Source organism: Zalophus californianus, chromosome 1 (assembly GCF_009762305.2).
Source record: "Zalophus californianus isolate mZalCal1 chromosome 1, mZalCal1.pri.v2, whole genome shotgun sequence".
NCBI lineage: Eukaryota > Metazoa > Chordata > Mammalia > Carnivora > Otariidae > Zalophus > Zalophus californianus.
In genome coordinates, this window is record NC_045595.1 from 2,637,082 (window position 1) to 2,653,426 (window position 16,345).

At 57.3% G+C, this 16,345-nt stretch overlaps 1 protein-coding gene across 2 annotated transcripts; it reads left to right on the plus strand.

The window, feature by feature from the left end:
* The first annotated feature begins 8,782 nt into the window (after positions 1 to 8,782).
* HMG20B (high mobility group 20B) lies at positions 8,783 to 14,156 on the plus strand. Of its 2 annotated transcripts, XM_027584679.1 has the most exons (10): positions 8,783 to 8,858; positions 9,139 to 9,194; positions 9,533 to 9,641; positions 10,132 to 10,335; positions 10,921 to 11,041; positions 11,376 to 11,422; positions 11,654 to 11,726; positions 12,020 to 12,235; positions 12,794 to 12,926; positions 13,470 to 14,156. In XM_027584679.1, the coding sequence occupies exons 2-10, from the start codon at positions 9,157 to 9,159 to the stop codon at positions 13,480 to 13,482; spliced, it is 954 nt and encodes a 317-aa protein (XP_027440480.1). In that variant the 5' UTR covers positions 8,783 to 8,858; positions 9,139 to 9,156; the 3' UTR covers positions 13,483 to 14,156. The 2 variants fall into 2 exon arrangements, with proteins under 2 accessions (XP_027440480.1, XP_027440479.1); XM_027584678.1 differs by lacking the exons at positions 8,783 to 8,858; positions 9,139 to 9,194 and having other exon boundaries at positions 9,474 to 9,641.
* The last annotated feature ends 2,189 nt before the right edge of the window (positions 14,157 to 16,345 follow it).

Genomic DNA, 16,345 nt, shown 5'->3' on the forward strand with positions numbered 1-16,345 from the left:
TCATAACACCAGCTGGCATTTAATGAGCGCTGACTCTGCCAAATGCCCCACGTGGGTTTTCTCACCCAAGCCGGGAGGGAAGCGGGGCGAGTGGCTCCCATTTCACACGCGATAAAACAGGCCCGGAGAGCGGGGAGGGCGTGCTCGGGGACGCAGTGAGTCAGGTGCATGCGACACCACCCAAGGCCTGCGCTCAGAACCCCTCCCCACTCTCCTCCAACGGTCCTCCCACGACGGGGTCACCACACAAGCGGTTTCAAGTTCCCCCAAGCTTTGCGTGCAATTTCTCCACCCCCCCCGCGCCTCCTCCAGCAGCGGTTAGACACCTGCGCTCTGGAGCCAGAAACCTGGGGTCTAAATCCAGCCCCACTCCCTGCTAACTGTTCCGGCTGGGACAAGTCCTTTAACTCTGTGGGGTTTCAGTCTTCCCAGATCTAGAATGGGTATAATGTACACTAAAAGTCATACAGGGGCGCCAGGCTGGCTCAGCCCATAGAGGGTGCGATTCTTGATCTCAGGGTCTTGAGTTCCAGCCCCACGTTGGGTGAGAGATTCCTTTAAAAATAAAATAAAATAAAATCTTGTATAATCGTTAGCTCTTAAGAGTCTCAGCCAGAAAGTTTTCTCATCACCCTCTCCTCCCCTGCCGGTCATACAGTACTCTGGGCTGCCCCCGTCATAACCCTGATATCTGCTCTCCCCCCGACCCCAGCTATTAACTGTATCCCCCACTGAACTCTGATCCTCATGAAGGCGGGGACGGGGTAGCTGCCTACGCCTGGCACATAGGAGCTCAGGAAATATCCGTCCAGTGACTGCAGGGTGGGCACGGAGGCGGAGATTCAAAAGCGCAGACAGAAACTGGGAGACAGGAACCCACTAACAAACCAGAGGCTCAGGCACCCCAAGGGGGTCCTAGCCCAGAACTTCACACTGATGCAGACCACCCACCCCAATACCCACTTTTTTTTTAATGGAAAAGAGCCTGAAAAATGGGTGTGGGTGGGGTGATGGGGACTCGAGATAACCTAGCGTGGGAGCCGGGAGAGAAGGGGTCACCGCTTTGGAGGAGATGAGAGACAAGAAGCTCAATTCTTTCCTCCCCCGGGAGGGCCGGGCATGCTCCTTCCGTTGCTCCAGGAGAACGAACGTGATTTAAAGAAATTCTTGCCCCAGCCTTACACGACGTTTCAAAATACTTGCCTAAGTTTCTCTAACATTTTTTTTAAAGTTCTTCTTTATTGGGGCGCCTGGGTGGCTCAAACGGTGAAGCGTCTGCCTTCGGGTCAGGTCAGGATCCCGGGGTCCTGGGATTGAGCCCCACGTCGGGCTCCCTGCTCCGCGGGAGCCTGCTTCTCCCTCTGCCTGCGGCTTCCCCTGCCTGTACACGCTCTCTGTGTCAAAAATAAATAAAATCTTTTTTTTAAGTTCTTATTTATTGATTTAAGTCATCTCTACCCCCAAGGTTGGGCTTGAACTCACGACCCTGAGATCAAGAGTCACACGCTCCACGTCTGAGTCAGCCGGGCTCCCCTCACCTAAGCTTTGTATTTACATTTCTCATCTCCTTTCATCCCACATCCCTAGGGGATCTTACACTACTTCTTGCCCATTTTACAGAGAAAACAGGCTTTTACAGAAGTCCCTTGCCAGAGGGCACACATCTAACAAGAGGCAGATTCAGGATCCACACTGGGCTCCCCGCGTGATCTGCAGCATCTTTGAGTTCTTTATTCTCGGACAGGGGAGGGCCCACCTGAAGAGAAAAGGTGCCCGGTGTTTACTCTTACCAGCCCCCCGTGTGGGTCAGGAACCCACAGGGAGCATCCCTCGAGCAGACCCAGCACGGGGAGCGGGGGCGTTTGGCAGAAACACCAGCATATCTCTGGGTTTTCCTGCGGGTGGTAGCCAGCAAATATTCCCTGGCCTGGACGCTGGGGGGGCGGCCGGGGGGGGGGGCAGGAGGAAGACAAGAACAAGGCGGACCCTGGCAGGGAGCTGCCCCTGCGCTGTGTCCTTCCCTCCTTCCTTCCTGGACTCACTCATTCAGCGGATCTGGCCTCATGCTGAACAGTGCAGGAGCCCCAAAGCTTCTGAAGCCCCTCGTCTGAAGCAGGGGCAGAGCCAGCCCCTCTGTTGTCGGTGCTGGTGCTGGAGGGGTCAGACATGGGAGGGCCGACTGAATGGCAGGCAGCGTCTGGACGTGACCTCCGGATCCCTGGGGAGCCATGGGAGGGTTTTGAGAGGAGCTGGGAGAGTCAGACAAAAAGATGGATGGGGGTAGGGATGGGGGCCGTCTATTCTGAAGCAGGCATTGGCTGCAGGGGTTGGGAACCTAGTGCAGAGCACACATGCCCCTATAAGAGCCCGTGTGAGATTTGTGGGCGAAGATCAGAGAAGGTCCTGCCCGGAGGGAGGATGTGAGAAAGGAGGGATGAAAGCCCTGCCCTTGGGATAGGACAGAGACAGGCTTGGGGTCCAGCGAGATCCGAGCCTCTGATGTCCCAAGAGCGTCCCAGCTGCCCCCCACCCCCTGCTGGAGATCGGATGCCCTGGTGGCCCCCAGTCCAGCTGCAGGTAGGAAGGGAGGGTTCACTTTGATCTCCTCCCCAGGGGCTCTGGATGATTAGGAGTGGGGGAGGGGGAGAAGTGGGGGAGGGGGAGGAGAGGCGGGGTGGATGGAAGGGGAGGGAGGATTCCTAGAAACTGGGAAACAACCAGGAACTTCCTTAGATCCCAGGGTGGCTGTGGGGGGCCCACAGCCAAGATCAAACCAGGCAGTCTCAGGCCAGCCCCCAAGCCTCAGTTTCCCTTTCTGTGAAGTGGGTGTGACAGCAGCACTGCTGAATAGGGTCACAGGGTGGCCTAAGGGAGATGAGGCAGGTGAGGATTGAGCCTGCACAGGGACCAGATCATTCGCTGTGGTGGGGGGCTGTCCTGTGTGCATCGCAGCACCCCTGGCCTCCACTCAGAAGCCAGGGGCACCCCCCCCCCGCCGCAAGTCGTCACAACCAAACACGTTTCTGGGCATGGTCCAGTGTCCCCTGAACTACCCTGGGTGGCAGCCACAGTACTAGAAAATTCTCTGTAACAGGGTCTGCAGCTTCCCGGACCAAACCAGCTACCGCTTCCAGTGACATTGACCCCAGTTCTAAGGGAGGCCGTGAATTAAGCTCATTAAACCCTCGCAACAACCTCCTGAAGGCGGACATAGGCATCGTCCCACTTTGTGGAGCGGCAGACTGAGGCACAGACAGTTTCTGTAAATTGCTCAAGTCACACATGTAGGGCTTGGGGCCACCTCCCTGACCTTCTGCAGGTCCCACAGCAGTGGGGGTGCCTCCTCCTCAGGGGCCTGAGGCCCCCGCCCCCACACCCCTTCTTTCGGGCAGCTGTGACCACTGCATTTGTGTGTGTCTTCTGCTTCACGTTGTGTCCCCTCCCCTCCCTCCAACTAGGTGACAGTCCTAAACCCCAGGACCTTGGAATGCAACCTTATTTGGAAATAGGGTCATTGCAGAGGTGGTGAGTTAAGATGTCACGCTGGAGCAGTCCCCTGTGGACCCAATAAAAAAGGAAAGCTGGACGGACACACACGGAGAAGCCAAGGGATGATGAAGGCAGAGAGATCGGGGTGACGCTTGGACAAGCCAAGGAACACCCAGCATGGCCGGCGACCCCCAGGAGCTGGGAGAGCCTGGCGCTGATTCTCCCTCAGGACCACGGAAGGAACCAGCTCTGATCGAGTCCTTGTTGTTGGACTTCTAAGCCCCAGAACTGGGGCGCAAGACACTTCTGTTGTTTTAGGCCCGGGCTTTGTGGTGCTTTGTTTGAGCAGCTCTAGCGGCTAATGCAGTGCGTGCACGTGCATGCGCGTGCGCGTAGGAAAAGTTTTAGTAAGAAGTGTTAACAAGCTGGTGATGGGGAATATGGTGTGAGGACCGTGGCCTTACCTACACTAATTTTGTACAAATGAAATGAATTTGCACAATATTTGCAAAATAACATTCATTTCAAAAACAGAAGTTTAAGCCATCCTTAATGGATCTCGTATTTCTGGGACTGCAAACTGGGACTCCGTACCAGGCTTCCTACTGTACAAATTTCCAAGTGAGGCACAGAAATGAATGCAGAGAAACTAAAATGAAATTTATGACTTTAGACAGCTGTGGTTACTGGCTTTACTGAGGGCTAGGTATTTTTTTAAAAGATTTTATTGATTTATTTGAGAGAGAGAGAGAGAAATCATGCGATTGGGGAGAGGAGCAGAGGGAGAGGGAAAGGGAGAATCCCAAGCAGACTCCATGCTGAGTGCAGAGCCCTTTGCGGGGCTCAATATCATGACCCTGAGATCATGACCCTGAGATCATGACCGAAGCTGAAACCACGAATTGGACACATAACCGAGCCCCCCAGGCGCCCTTACTGAGGGCTAGGTATTGAGAGAACTTTATGTTGCTAAGAAAAAACAAGGGATGCCTGGCTGGTTCAGTCAGTGGAGCTGGTGACTCTTGATCTTGGGGTCATGAGTTCAAGCCCCACTGTGGGTGTGGAGCCTAATTGGAAAAAAAAAAAAAAGATAATTTCGGGGCAGAAAGGATCTGCTGTCAAATAAATGCACGAAGGATGTAAAGTCAAATAATATAAATGCTGCTTCTGTATGTTGCTTGTTTGGGGGTGTGGGTGTGTATGGACTCCGCATGAACTGGACGGAAGACACTTTTATTCTTTCTAGAGAATATCCATGCCGCAAGGTATTTTTCTTGATGCCAAAGAGCGGCAAACTGCTTTCAAAATCAGCCCCAGGGGCGCCTGGGTAGCTCATTCGGTTAAGTATGGGACTCTTGGTTTTGGCTCAGGTCATAATCTTGGGGCCCTGGGATCCAGCCCCGCTTCCGGCTCCCCGCCCTGTGCGGAGTCTGTTAGAGATTGTCTCCCTCTCCCTCTGCTCCTCCCTGCTCGGGCTCTCGCTCTCTCTCTAAAGGATATAAATAAAGTATTTTTAAAGAAGTCAACCTCAAAACAGTTCCTCTCTTTTTGATGTACAGGAAGATTCCTGAATTCCTTGTGTGGTTCCTTAGGAGGGGGGAGGACAGTTTCTAGCGCAACACCTTGTCAATCAAGCCAAAGAGGCGGGGGGTTGGAGGGCGGGGCTTCCCCATCTTCCCGCTTGTACTTCTTACCTAAAGATTTTATTTATTTATTTGACAGAGAGACAGGGAACACAAGCAGGGGGAGTGGGAGAGGGAGAAGCAGGCTTCCCGCGGGGCAGGGAGCCCGATGCGGGGCTCGATCCCTGAGCCGAAGGCAGACGCTTAACGACTGAGCCACCCAGGCGCCCCACCTATACTATTTTTAACAGATCAGACAAAGGCAAGGGTGGTATGTCCCATGAAGCAACAGATCAGGATCTGGAATCTGGGTCTGTCATGATTCCAAGGCACGCTCATCTTACTCAGCCCTGGGCTGCCTCTTAGGGGAACAGATTTATTGAAATTTAATTCACATACAATGCACCCATCTAAAGTGTGCAATTCTGAGGGTTGTTTTTTTTTTTAAGATTTTATTTATTTATTTGAGAGACAGAGAGAAAGAAAACAAGCTGGGGGGAGGGGCAGAGGGAGGGGGAAAAACAGACTCCCCGCTGAGCAAGGAGCCCTATGCAGAACTCGATCCCAGGACCCTGGGATCATGACCTGAGCGGAAGGCAGAGGCTTCACCGACTGAGCCGCCCAGGCGCCCCTGAGGTTTTCAGTATATTTACAGTTATGCAACCATCACTGCAGTCTAGGTTTAGAACATTTTGATCACTCAAACTCCGTGCCCATGAGCAGTGTCTCCCCATTCCCCGTCTCCACTAATTCCCCAGCCGCAGGCAACCACTAACTTTCTGTCTCTATGGATATATATGCCTGTTCAGGACATTTCATATGAATGGAGCCACACACTTGTAGTCTTTTGTGACTGGCATTTTTCACTGAGCATCATGTTTTCAAGGTTCACCCCTGTTGTAGCATGAATCAGCAATTTATTCCTTTTTTTTTAAGTTTATCTTTTTTTTAAGATTTATTTATTTATTTTGAGAGAGTGAGAATGAGAGAGAGAGAGAGAGAGAGTACATGAGAGGGGGGAGGGTCAGAGGGAGAAGCATGCTCCTCGCCGAGCAGGGAGCCCGATGTGGGACTCGATCCCGGGACTCCAGGATCATGACCTGAGCCGAAGGCAGTCGCTTAACCAACTGAGCCACCCAGGCGCCCTTTTTAAGTTTATCCTTAATCATCTCTATACCTAACGTGGGGCTCGAAATCACGGCCCAGAGATCAAGTCACAGGCTATTCTGACTGAGCCAGCCAGGCGCCCCTAATTTATTCTTTTTGATGGCCACTAATATTCTATTAGATGAATGGACCACATTTTGTCTATCTGTTAATCAACAGATGGGCATTTGGGTTGCTTCTACTTATTGGCCATTGTGAATCGTGCTGCTGTAAACGTTCATGTGCAAGTTCCTGTGTGGACATGTGTTGTTGATTCTCTTGGGTCTCTCTCTAGGAGTGGGATTTCTGGATCGCATGGTAATTTCATGTTTAATGTTTTGAGGAACTGCTTGGCTGTTTTCCAAAGCACTTGCCTCTGAGAAATTTACTGTACGCACTCATTTGCTTATTCAACAGATAGGGATTGAGCAGCTCCTAGAGGTACTGTTCTAGGTGCTTTAAAGTGATGGGGCGCCTGGGTGGCTCAGGCAGTGAGGCGTCTGCCTTCGGCTCAGGTCATGATCCCAGGGTCCTGGGATCGAGCCCCGCATTAGGCTCCCTGCTCGGCAGAAGCCTGCTTCTCCCTCTCCCACTCCCCCTGCTTGTGTTCCCTCTCTCCCTGTGTCTCTCTCTGTCAAATAAATAAATAAAATCTTTTTAAAAAGTATTAAAAACCAGAGGCCCATCAAAGAGCCATTTAGGCCACGTCACCAAAGTGGAGCTTAATACCAACCTAACTGCAGCTTCAACCTCCCCCAGAAAGGTCTTTTTTTTTTTAAAGATTTTATTTATTTATTCGACAGAGAGAGTGAGAGAGAGTACAAGCAGGGGGGAGTAGTAGAGGGACAGAGAGAGAGAGAGAGAGAGAAGCAGGCTTCCCGCTGAGCAGGGAACCTGACGCGGCGCTCGATCCCAGGACCCTGAGATCATGACCTGAGCCGAAGGCAGACACTTAACCATCTGAGCCACCCAGGCGCCCCTCCCCCAGAAATGTCTTAATGGGTCAGTCAGGAACTTTCCCTCTCTGCCCCAAAGGAAAATGAGAGAATGTGCATAATAAGACCTCTTCCTCTTCCCCCTGCTAAGGGAAAGTGACCTTGCAAGGAGGCCCAATCCTTTCTCTTCTATTGGTAAGAACATCCTTGCCCCTTCTGGCTTCCTATATAACCTTCCAATTTGTAGGATTCTTTGGAGCTCCCCTCTACTTGCTAGATGGGATGCTGCCCCATCCATGAATCCCTTAACAAACCCCATTAGATCTTCAAATTTATTCCATTAAAATTTTGTTCTTTAGGGGTGCCTGGCTGGCTCAGTCATAGAGCATGTGACTCTTGATCTCAGGGTGGTGAGTTCAAGCCCCACACTGGGAGTAGAGATTACTTAAATAAATAAAACTTAAAACAAAAAAAAAATTTTTTTTTTTGTTCTTTAACAGAGGAAACTAACATATGGAGAAAAAATAAGACAGGATGTATGGGGGAAACCTCATTGAGAAGGTGACATGTGAGCAAAGACCTGAAGGAGATCAAGCAGTGAGCCAGCAGATAATCGGGAGGAAAGGGCACGCCAGGTGAAAAGGCCGGGGGGAGGGGTAAGTGAAACGGACGTATTTGTATTTGAGGAACGTCAAGGAAGCAGAGAAGGGAGATGGCAGTGTGGTGATGTGGGCCCGTTGTTTGGGGTCTAATACGACATCGTGAGCATTCAGTGACCACAACTGTCACCGTGAGAGTAGGGGAGGTCCCAGCTCAGGCCATAAGACCACGCTGCCGCATGGGGGTGGGGGGCAAATCCCAGAGCAGAGCCTCCTGCCCCTCCATCTTCACGAGGTCCTTGTAGGCTTCCTGTCTCAGTTCCTCTTTCCAAATGCTTTCAGCCCAGTTCTGGACCTCAGCTTCGCAGCATCCCAGCCTTCTGGTCCTAAACATCGTGCAAGGTCCCCATTGCACAGTAGGGAAAGCTGAGCCCCCAGGGGGAGAGCAGCTACTGCCGGCTCACTGCAGGACTCGGCACAGCGGGAGGCCGGGGGCCCTAAGTTCAGTGAATGGATGGCTAACTCCCCCGCCAAGTTTGCAAGAGGCTAAGACAGGTCCCACCTTGTCCTGGGGCGGGAGGCGAAGACACTGCGGGGAAGGACCTTAACCCCCTTTCCTAGCAACCGGCCGCCGTCTCCATGGCAACTAGGGAGGGGCCTGATCTGGCCCTGCAGCTCCCGGGATCCCGCAGGGGCGGGCGGTCTCGCCTTCACCCGGAGAGGAGGAGTCCGAGCCGCGCCTACTGGCCCTTTAAGGGACTCCGCCCGGCAAGGCCTCAAAGCACGCTGATTGGCCCCGAGAGCGGCCGAGCGCAGCCGAACTTGACGCACCCGCCCGCCGCCTTCCCTATCCACCTCCCACGCGGCCCCGGTTGCCCCAGCCAATCGCCGACCGGCGCGCCAACCTTCATCTGCATGGTCACGCCCCAGGGAAAGACTGCACCCAATCCGACAGCTCGCGGAGGCCGTATTAGCATGCCGGGGGCGGGGCGAGAGGCAGGGGCGGGCTCGGGGCGGTTGGTTGGAGCGTCGCAGCAGCGGAGAGGTCCGGGAAAGTTTCTTTGGAGGTGAAAACAGCCGCGGAACTCGGGGCCCTGCGAGGGGGTGGGGGCGCGGGGGTCCTGGGGCAGGGGAGGGGCCCCTCCCGGACCGGGGGAGTGTGGGCCCGGCCCTTCCGGGGGGCGATCGCCCAACAAAGGATCCCTGGGGCGCCCGCCCTCGAGGGCCTCCCCGCCCCTGGATCCGGCCCCCCCAAACACCCTGGGCCCGGCGTTCCGGGGCTCCCCCGCCGGGCCACCCCGTCGGCGGCTCGGGCGCCCCTCACTCGGCCACGCGTCTGCCTTCCAGGTGGGGCCGGGAGCGGCCATGTCCCACGGCTCCAAGCAGCCCGGCGCGTCCGCCGCGTGAGTGAGACATCCCCTCCCCCAGCCCACTCGGGGCTGCAGCCCAGCTCCCGCTCGCCCCGTCGGAGCTCCTCGCCCCTCGCCCCTCAGGGTCTTGACTCCCCCCACACAGCCGGGGCAGGACCTCCCCCTTGCGTCCCCACCGGCCTCTTCCTCCCCAACTCCCCGGCCCAGTTCCTCCCAGGGGTCCCTACCGGCCCCCCGAGTGCTCCTTCCCCGTCCCGTGGATAATGACCCCCGCAGACCCCTGCCCCCAGGACTCAGGCCCCCTCCGTGCCGGCTCCGCGGTCGGGGATGGAGGTGAGGATGGGGGTGACCCTGGCGTCCTGTGGCTCCAGGCCGGCGGGTGGCAAGGCTCCGGGACAGCATGGGGGCTTCGTGGTGGCTGTCAAGCAAGAGCGCGGCGAGGGCCCCCGGGCCGGCGAGAAGGGGTCCCACGAGGAGGAGGTGAGTCCCGAGTCCCTGCGCTGTGGTGGGGGAGGCTCTGGGGCTCGCCCATAGCCTGGAAGCTCCACCCCGGGCTGGATTTGAATTCGCTGTGGCTCCGCCCACAGTCCCGATTTTCCTCCCGAAGCTGAGGCCCCGCCCCGTGCCACATGCCACGCCCCCAGGAGATCCACTGCCTCTAAACCAGGTCCCACCCATCGCCCAATACCAGCTCCGCCCACTGCCCTGTGGGAGGCACCTTCCCGCCGTCCAGTGGGCCTTTCCTCCAGCATAGAAGCCACGCCCATGCCAGAGACCACGCCCACAAGCCCGCCCCATCCCAGATGCCAAGTGCTCGGGACCTCCGAACCCCGCCCTCTCCCAATCCCGTCCCTTGACCAGGCCGTACCTACCGGCCTTCCAGGCCCCGTCTCCTGGATCGGCCCCGTCCATCCCTCTAGCCCTGCCCCAGCCCTCCAGGCCCCTCCCAACGGCGCGTACGGTTTCACAGCCCGTGAAGAAGCGTGGCTGGCCCAAGGGCAAGAAGCGGAAGAAGATCCTACCAAATGGGCCCAAGGCACCGGTCACGGGCTACGTGCGCTTCCTGAACGAGCGGCGTGAGCAGATTCGCACGCGCCACCCAGACCTGCCCTTTCCCGAGATCACCAAGATGCTGGGTGCCGAGTGGAGCAAGCTGCAGCCGGCGGAGAAGCAGGTGTGGACGGAGGGGGCTGGCCCGGGCCCACTGACCTTGCCCCGACCCACTCGGACACCGCCCTGCAGCCACATCCCCCAAAGGACAGAATGTGGAGGGTCCTTGCTTCCGCCTGGAGAACTGATCACCCATGAGCTCTCCCCAGCAGGCTGAAGCGAGGGGAGGGTAGCAATAGGCAAGAATCGACGCAACACTTAATAACCAACATGGATAGGTGTAAAGATGTAGGGGTGGGGGCTGGATTTTTATGTGATACCTTCCGATTTTCAAATCCTGGTAATTAAAATTGCAAAAATATCAAGGAAACGAAACACACCACTAGTTTGCGCCCTCTAAGTGGTATTTCAACAAGCGAAATGGGTGCGGGAAGGCAGCCCATAAGGGCGGAGTTGGGCGGGGGGGGGGGGGGGGTTGGGGGAGTGCCCTAAGCAGCAGGCCGAGGAGGCGGGTTTTGTCTCCAAGGCCAGTAGGGAGCTACGGGAAGGTGGGGGCATGGTGAGCTGAGTGATGGAGATGGGGTGTTGGCCCGGGAGGCCTGCCGCCCCTGCCCCTGGGCTGGGCCAAGCCTTCCGCTGCCCCCACCAGCGGTACCTGGATGAGGCCGAGCGGGAGAAGCAGCAGTACATGAAGGAGTTGCGCGCCTACCAGCAGTCAGAAGCCTACAAGATGTGCACGGAGAAGATCCAGGAAAAGAAGATCAAGAAAGGTGGGAAGGGACCCAGCCCCCAGGCAGCTGGGTGCGGGCTCTGAGACAGCTGACCCTGGGCAGACCACCCGCCGTCCTCCATGGGACTCCCGGTCCCATGAAGACGAGAGACACCTAAGCAGGCAGCTGTGAGTGGACGGGCCTGAGCAGTGCTGACCGTGGGGGCACACAGACACTGGGGGGCCTAGGCAGGAGCCTGCCCCAGGATGAGCAGGGCTAACTAGCGGGGGAAGGGTATGCGAGGCGGGGCGGAGGGGGGCGGCACTCGCAAAGCAATGTGTGGGCTCGGAGGAGACCTGCCAGGCTGACCCTGCCCTCCTTCCTCCCCCACCAGAAGACTCGGGCTCTGGGCTCATGAATACCCTCTTGAATGGGCACAAGGTAAGTACTCCTGCTCCAAGGACCACGGCTGGGCAAGAAAGGTCTGGAGGTCTTTGAGCCCTGGGTGAACCAGACCAACTCTCGTGGGAGGGAGTGCAGAGTGGGGCAGCCACATCGTGGGAATGCTGGTAAAAGGACTTCGACCCAGATGGCCAGAGGAGTCCCTCCCAAGCTTGAGGGACGTCCCAGAGGGGTTTTGGCTGCCCCCCCCCAAAATTCATCTTGTCCCAGGGTGGGGACTGTGATGGCTTCTCCACCTTTGACGTCCCCATCTTCACTGAAGAGTTCTTGGACCAAAACAAAGGTGAGCACTGACCAGGGGTCCTTGGGGAAGTGGGTGTTGGGAGAGTGTGTGGGCCAAAAGGGTGCCAAAGCCGGGGGAGGTGGCGGGTGGGGGGAACTGACCACCCACTCGAAAAAGCAGAGGCGCCCACCTCCCCCGCCCCCCCCCCGAAGCCGAGGTGTGGGGCTGGAGGCAGAGCAGTGACAGCCGGCCTGGGGGTCGGGGTGGCGGGGGGACACAGCTAAGGCAGAGGCCCAGCAGAGGGCAGGGAGGAAGGAAGCGCCAGGCTCTGATCCGGCTCCCCCACGCCGCAGCGCGGGAGGCAGAGCTGCGACGCCTGCGCAAGATGAACGTGGCCTTCGAGGAGCAGAACGCCGTGCTGCAGAGGCACACGCAGAGCATGAGCAGCGCGCGGGAGCGCCTGGAACAGGAGCTGGCGCTGGAGGAGCGGCGGACGCTGGCGCTGCAGCAACAGCTCCAGGCCGTGCGCCAGGCGCTCACCGCCAGCTTCGCCTCGCTACCGGTGCCGGGTACGGAGGCCCCGCCCCCGCCCCGCCCCACACCCTGTCTCTGGCGAGCTCCGCCCCGCCGGCTCCACCTCCTGGCCCCGCCCCCAGCTGCTTCGAGCCTGGACCCCCTACCGCCTTGAGCCCCGCCCCCGGCCGTGCGACTGCTGCTCCGAATGACTCCTCCCCATCGTGAGCAGGGCACGCGCCCGCCCTCGCTGACCCTGCCCGCGCCGGCCCTGCCCGTGACCCCACCACCCCCCTGGCCTTTTGCGCTCTGGCCTCAGCTGACTTTGGCTACTTACTCCTCCCCAATTTGTAAACCGCCCTCCCCCCCACCCACGGCCTCGCCCTCAACACTTTCCGTCTAATGCCTCCCGCCCACAGCTGACCTTGACTTTTCCGGCTCTAGACGTCCTGATCCCCCACCCGACCCCACCGACGCGCCGCGCCTCTGGCCCCCTCCCCGGGACCCTGCCCTTGAAGACCCCCCCCCCCCGCCCTCTGACCTCTGCTCCTGTGGGGCCCCAGCTGCGTCGACTCCCCCGCTGGGCTTCGGTGACCGGTCCCTGTCCTCTCCAGGCACGGGCGAGACGCCCACTCTCGGCACCCTGGACTTCTACATGGCTCGGCTGCACGGCGCCATCGAGCGCGACCCCGCCCAGCACGAGAAGCTCATCGTCCGCATCAAGGAGATCCTGGCCCAGGTCGCCAGGTGTGTGCCGGGGCGGGTCGCCCCCGGGCTCCGCTCGGCCCGGATGGGGCCGCCCCGGGCGGGCGTTGGGGGAGCTGCCTGGGGCTAGACCTGCCTTGGGCCCCGCGGAAATGAGTGGATTTCGGCCTCCGACGGGGGTCCCAGAGTCTGGGCGCTGCCGGGTGGGATCCGGCTGCGGGATCTTACTCCGAGGCCACCGTCCACAGGGGATCTACCAGGTGGGGCTTATTTGATGCAGGCGCCCAGTGGCCGGACCGCTGGGGGGCGCCAATCAGATCGGGGACTTTATGAATGCTGCTGGGCGGGATATGCCAATCCCTCTTGGCCGGCGGGATCCACTGGGGGGACTAGAACTTCCCCGCAGCTGCTCGTGGGTTTTTCTGGGTGGCTTCCAGCCGTCCTGGTTAGGTGGGATGGACTCCTGGCCCCCACCGTGGCATCTGTTTGGAAGAACTGAGGGTTGGTGACCCCCATCCTGGGGGTCAGGGCTGATAAATGATGGGGGTTCCCCATCACGAGTCCCCCCCTTCTCTCCTGTCACAGTGAGCACCTATGAGGGTGTCCGCCGCCCCACGGATCCAGAGAAGACCAAGCTTTGGTCATGGCCCCTTCACCCCATGGAGGAGGATTGGGGGTTCACCTTTTGGGGCCATGCCCAATCCTGCACCTTGGGGGCTCCAGCCCCCCTAAAATTAAATTGCTACAGCATCCCTCTATCTTTCAATTCCCCCAGCACCCTGAACCCAGAAAAATCACCTGCTGTACATGACACGCCTAGAACCCAGAGCCCCAAGGCCCAGCAAGGCCCGCTCCCCTTGCACATCACACTACAGGGACATGGGAGCAGCACAGGGGCTGCGGAACCCAGGACACAAGGGGACCCACAGCCACTGGCACGCCCAGGGTGGGGAGGGTTGTACCTGCTACACCGGATCTCGAGGACCGGCCCAGGGACAAGGTAGAAAACCCCACACCCGACCTGCTGGGACCCCCAGCAGGTGCTCACCACAGGTGACCCCCCACCCCCACCCCAGGCAGGCACGCTGCAGGGACATGCTCTCATACCCGGGGTGGGACCCTCTGCTTGTGGCCCTCAGATTCCTGCACCCCAGAATTGGGGGGGCTGGTACTGACCCACCCCTCCCTCATCCAGATGAGGGACCCTTGCGGAGGCAGCCTCTACCTTTGCTCAATCTGGACTTTTTAAGTAAAAAAAGTGGAATTTGAATTTCCAAGCTTGTGAATGTTTTTTTGGGGGGGGTGGGAGGTGGGCTAGAAGATGTGCCCAGGGCCCCCAAGATGCCCCTGCTGGGTGTCCCAGGCCTGCCCTCCCCCAGGCCCCGGCCCCCACGAGCCCTCTTCCCGACCGTGGATGAGCCTGTTCTGGACGTGTCACCCACGTGGACTCACACCCCGTGTGGCCTTCTGTGTCTGGTTCCCTCCCTGAGCGTCGTGGGCTCGGGGTCCGTCCCCGGGGCAACACGTGTGGGCCCCTCCCTCTTTTTTGTGACCAAATAATATTCCAATATGTGGACGGACCACATTTTGTTTATCCCTTCACCCGTTGATGGACATTTCAGTCGTTTACACCTTTCGGCTCCTGTGAGTCCTGCTGTGTATAATGTGTGTACAGGTGTTTGAACACCTGCTTTCACTTCTGCAAGCTATCTCCCAGGAATGGGCTTGCTGGTCCTAGGGGGATTCTGCGCTTGCCTTACTGAGGAATCCGCTCTGAGACTTTTTGTGTAATGCAATATTTAAGACATCTTAAAATTTGGGGAGAATAATTGGACAAATGCCTGTATCGAGTTGAATCATGTCCCCTCAAAAGATACGCTGAAGCCCAAAACCCCAGTCCTCAGAATGTGACCTTATTTGGAAATAGGGTCATTGCAGATATAATTAGTTAGGATGAGGTCATCCCAGAGTAGGGTGGGCCCCTGATCCAATATGACTGGTGTCCTTATAAGAAGATGAAGATTCGGACACAGAGGAGACAGCCATGTGACCACAGAGGCAGAAATGGGAACAGTGCAAGCGGCCAGAAAGCACAGAGGAGTGCCAGCCACCACCGGAAGCTAGGACAGGCAGGGAGGGGCTCTACCGAGGTCTCAGAGGGAGCCTCAGAGGGAGCGGTGTCTTGCTGACAAGCTGACGTCATACTTAGGGCCCCCCCCCAACAGAGAGAGAGTAAATCCCTGTTGTTTTACGCCCCCCAGCTCGTGGGGCTTTGTTATGGCTGCCCCGGGAGACGAACACAACCAGATACTGTCACCTCCCCACCCCAGGTCCCTTGTCTCCCCGCCCCAGCACAGGTACCCCCATCCCAAATTTGGAGTTTATCAGGCGAGTCTTTATCTACTTTAGCACATATGTCTAACTAGAAGAGTACCGTTTTGACAGGGTTTGGTTTTCTCGTTCAGTTCTTAAAGGTTTTTAAAGTGTACAGTTCTGTGGTTTCTAGTATATTTACAAACTTGTGCAACCATCAGCACGATCTAATTCCAGAACATTCCCGTCACCCCAAAGAGAAGCCTTGTACCCCTTAGCAGTCACCGCCCCTCCCGCCTCCTTCAGCCCCTGACAGAAACAAACCCACTTCCCGTCCGCGGATGAGTCTGTTCTGGACGTGTCACCCACATGGATTCACACCCCGTGTGGCCTTCTGTGTCTGGTTCCCTCCCTGAGTGTCGTGTGTTCAAGGCTTATCCATGTCATATAATATGTGTCATGTTTTGCAGGCTTTTAAACTTGACACAACAGGGCGCCTGGGTGGCTCAGTTGGTTAAGCGACCGCCTTCGGCTCAGGTCATGATCCTGGAGTCCCGGGATCGAGTCCCGCATCGGGCTCCCCGCTCAGCGAGGAACCTGCTTCTCCCTCTGGCCCTCCCTCCTCTCATGTGCTCTCTCTCTCTCATTCTCACTCTCTCAAAATAAATAAATAAATCTTAAAAAAAATATTAAACTTGACACAACATTTTCTTACAGTGTCCAAAGTTTTCTGCAACTTGCCTTTTTCCATTAAGGCTTGGTTTCTGAGACTCTCCCAAGGTGGAGGCCCCTCTTTTGCACCACTATGTGGCATTCCATTGCCGTATTATAAGAGCCGAAATTCTTGTTGTTGGATGCCTCTGTGCTGTGGTCCCAGGGGATTCTTACAGATGCTTCCTGGTGCCCACAGCCTCCTTCCCTTCTTCTTCATCTGTAACCTGGGGGTCCATTCATTTCCTCACCAAAGATTGCCTGAGTGCCTGCTGTCTGCCAGGCATGGGGCACCGGGACACGGCAGGGGGAAAACAGACCAGAGCCCCTGCCCCCCTGCAGCTGACATTCTAGTGGTGAGGACAGCCAGGATACAAGACGAGGAAGTAAACAGCTGATCTAGCGGGTAGTGCTTGACACCAGGGAGAAAAATCTGG

Bases quoted from the DNA above. Each gene is read 5' to 3' on its own strand.
- HMG20B (XM_027584678.1), top strand. From the start codon at position 9,489: ATGGAGGTGAGGATGGGGGTGACCCTGGCGTCCTGTGGCTCCAGGCCG. The intron at 10,336-10,920 runs GTGTGGACGGAG...TGCCCCCACCAG, and splicing joins TGCAGCCGGCGGAGAAGCAG to CGGTACCTGGATGAGGCCGA. The intron at 12,236-12,793 runs GTACGGAGGCCC...TGTCCTCTCCAG, and splicing joins CGCCTCGCTACCGGTGCCGG to GCACGGGCGAGACGCCCACT.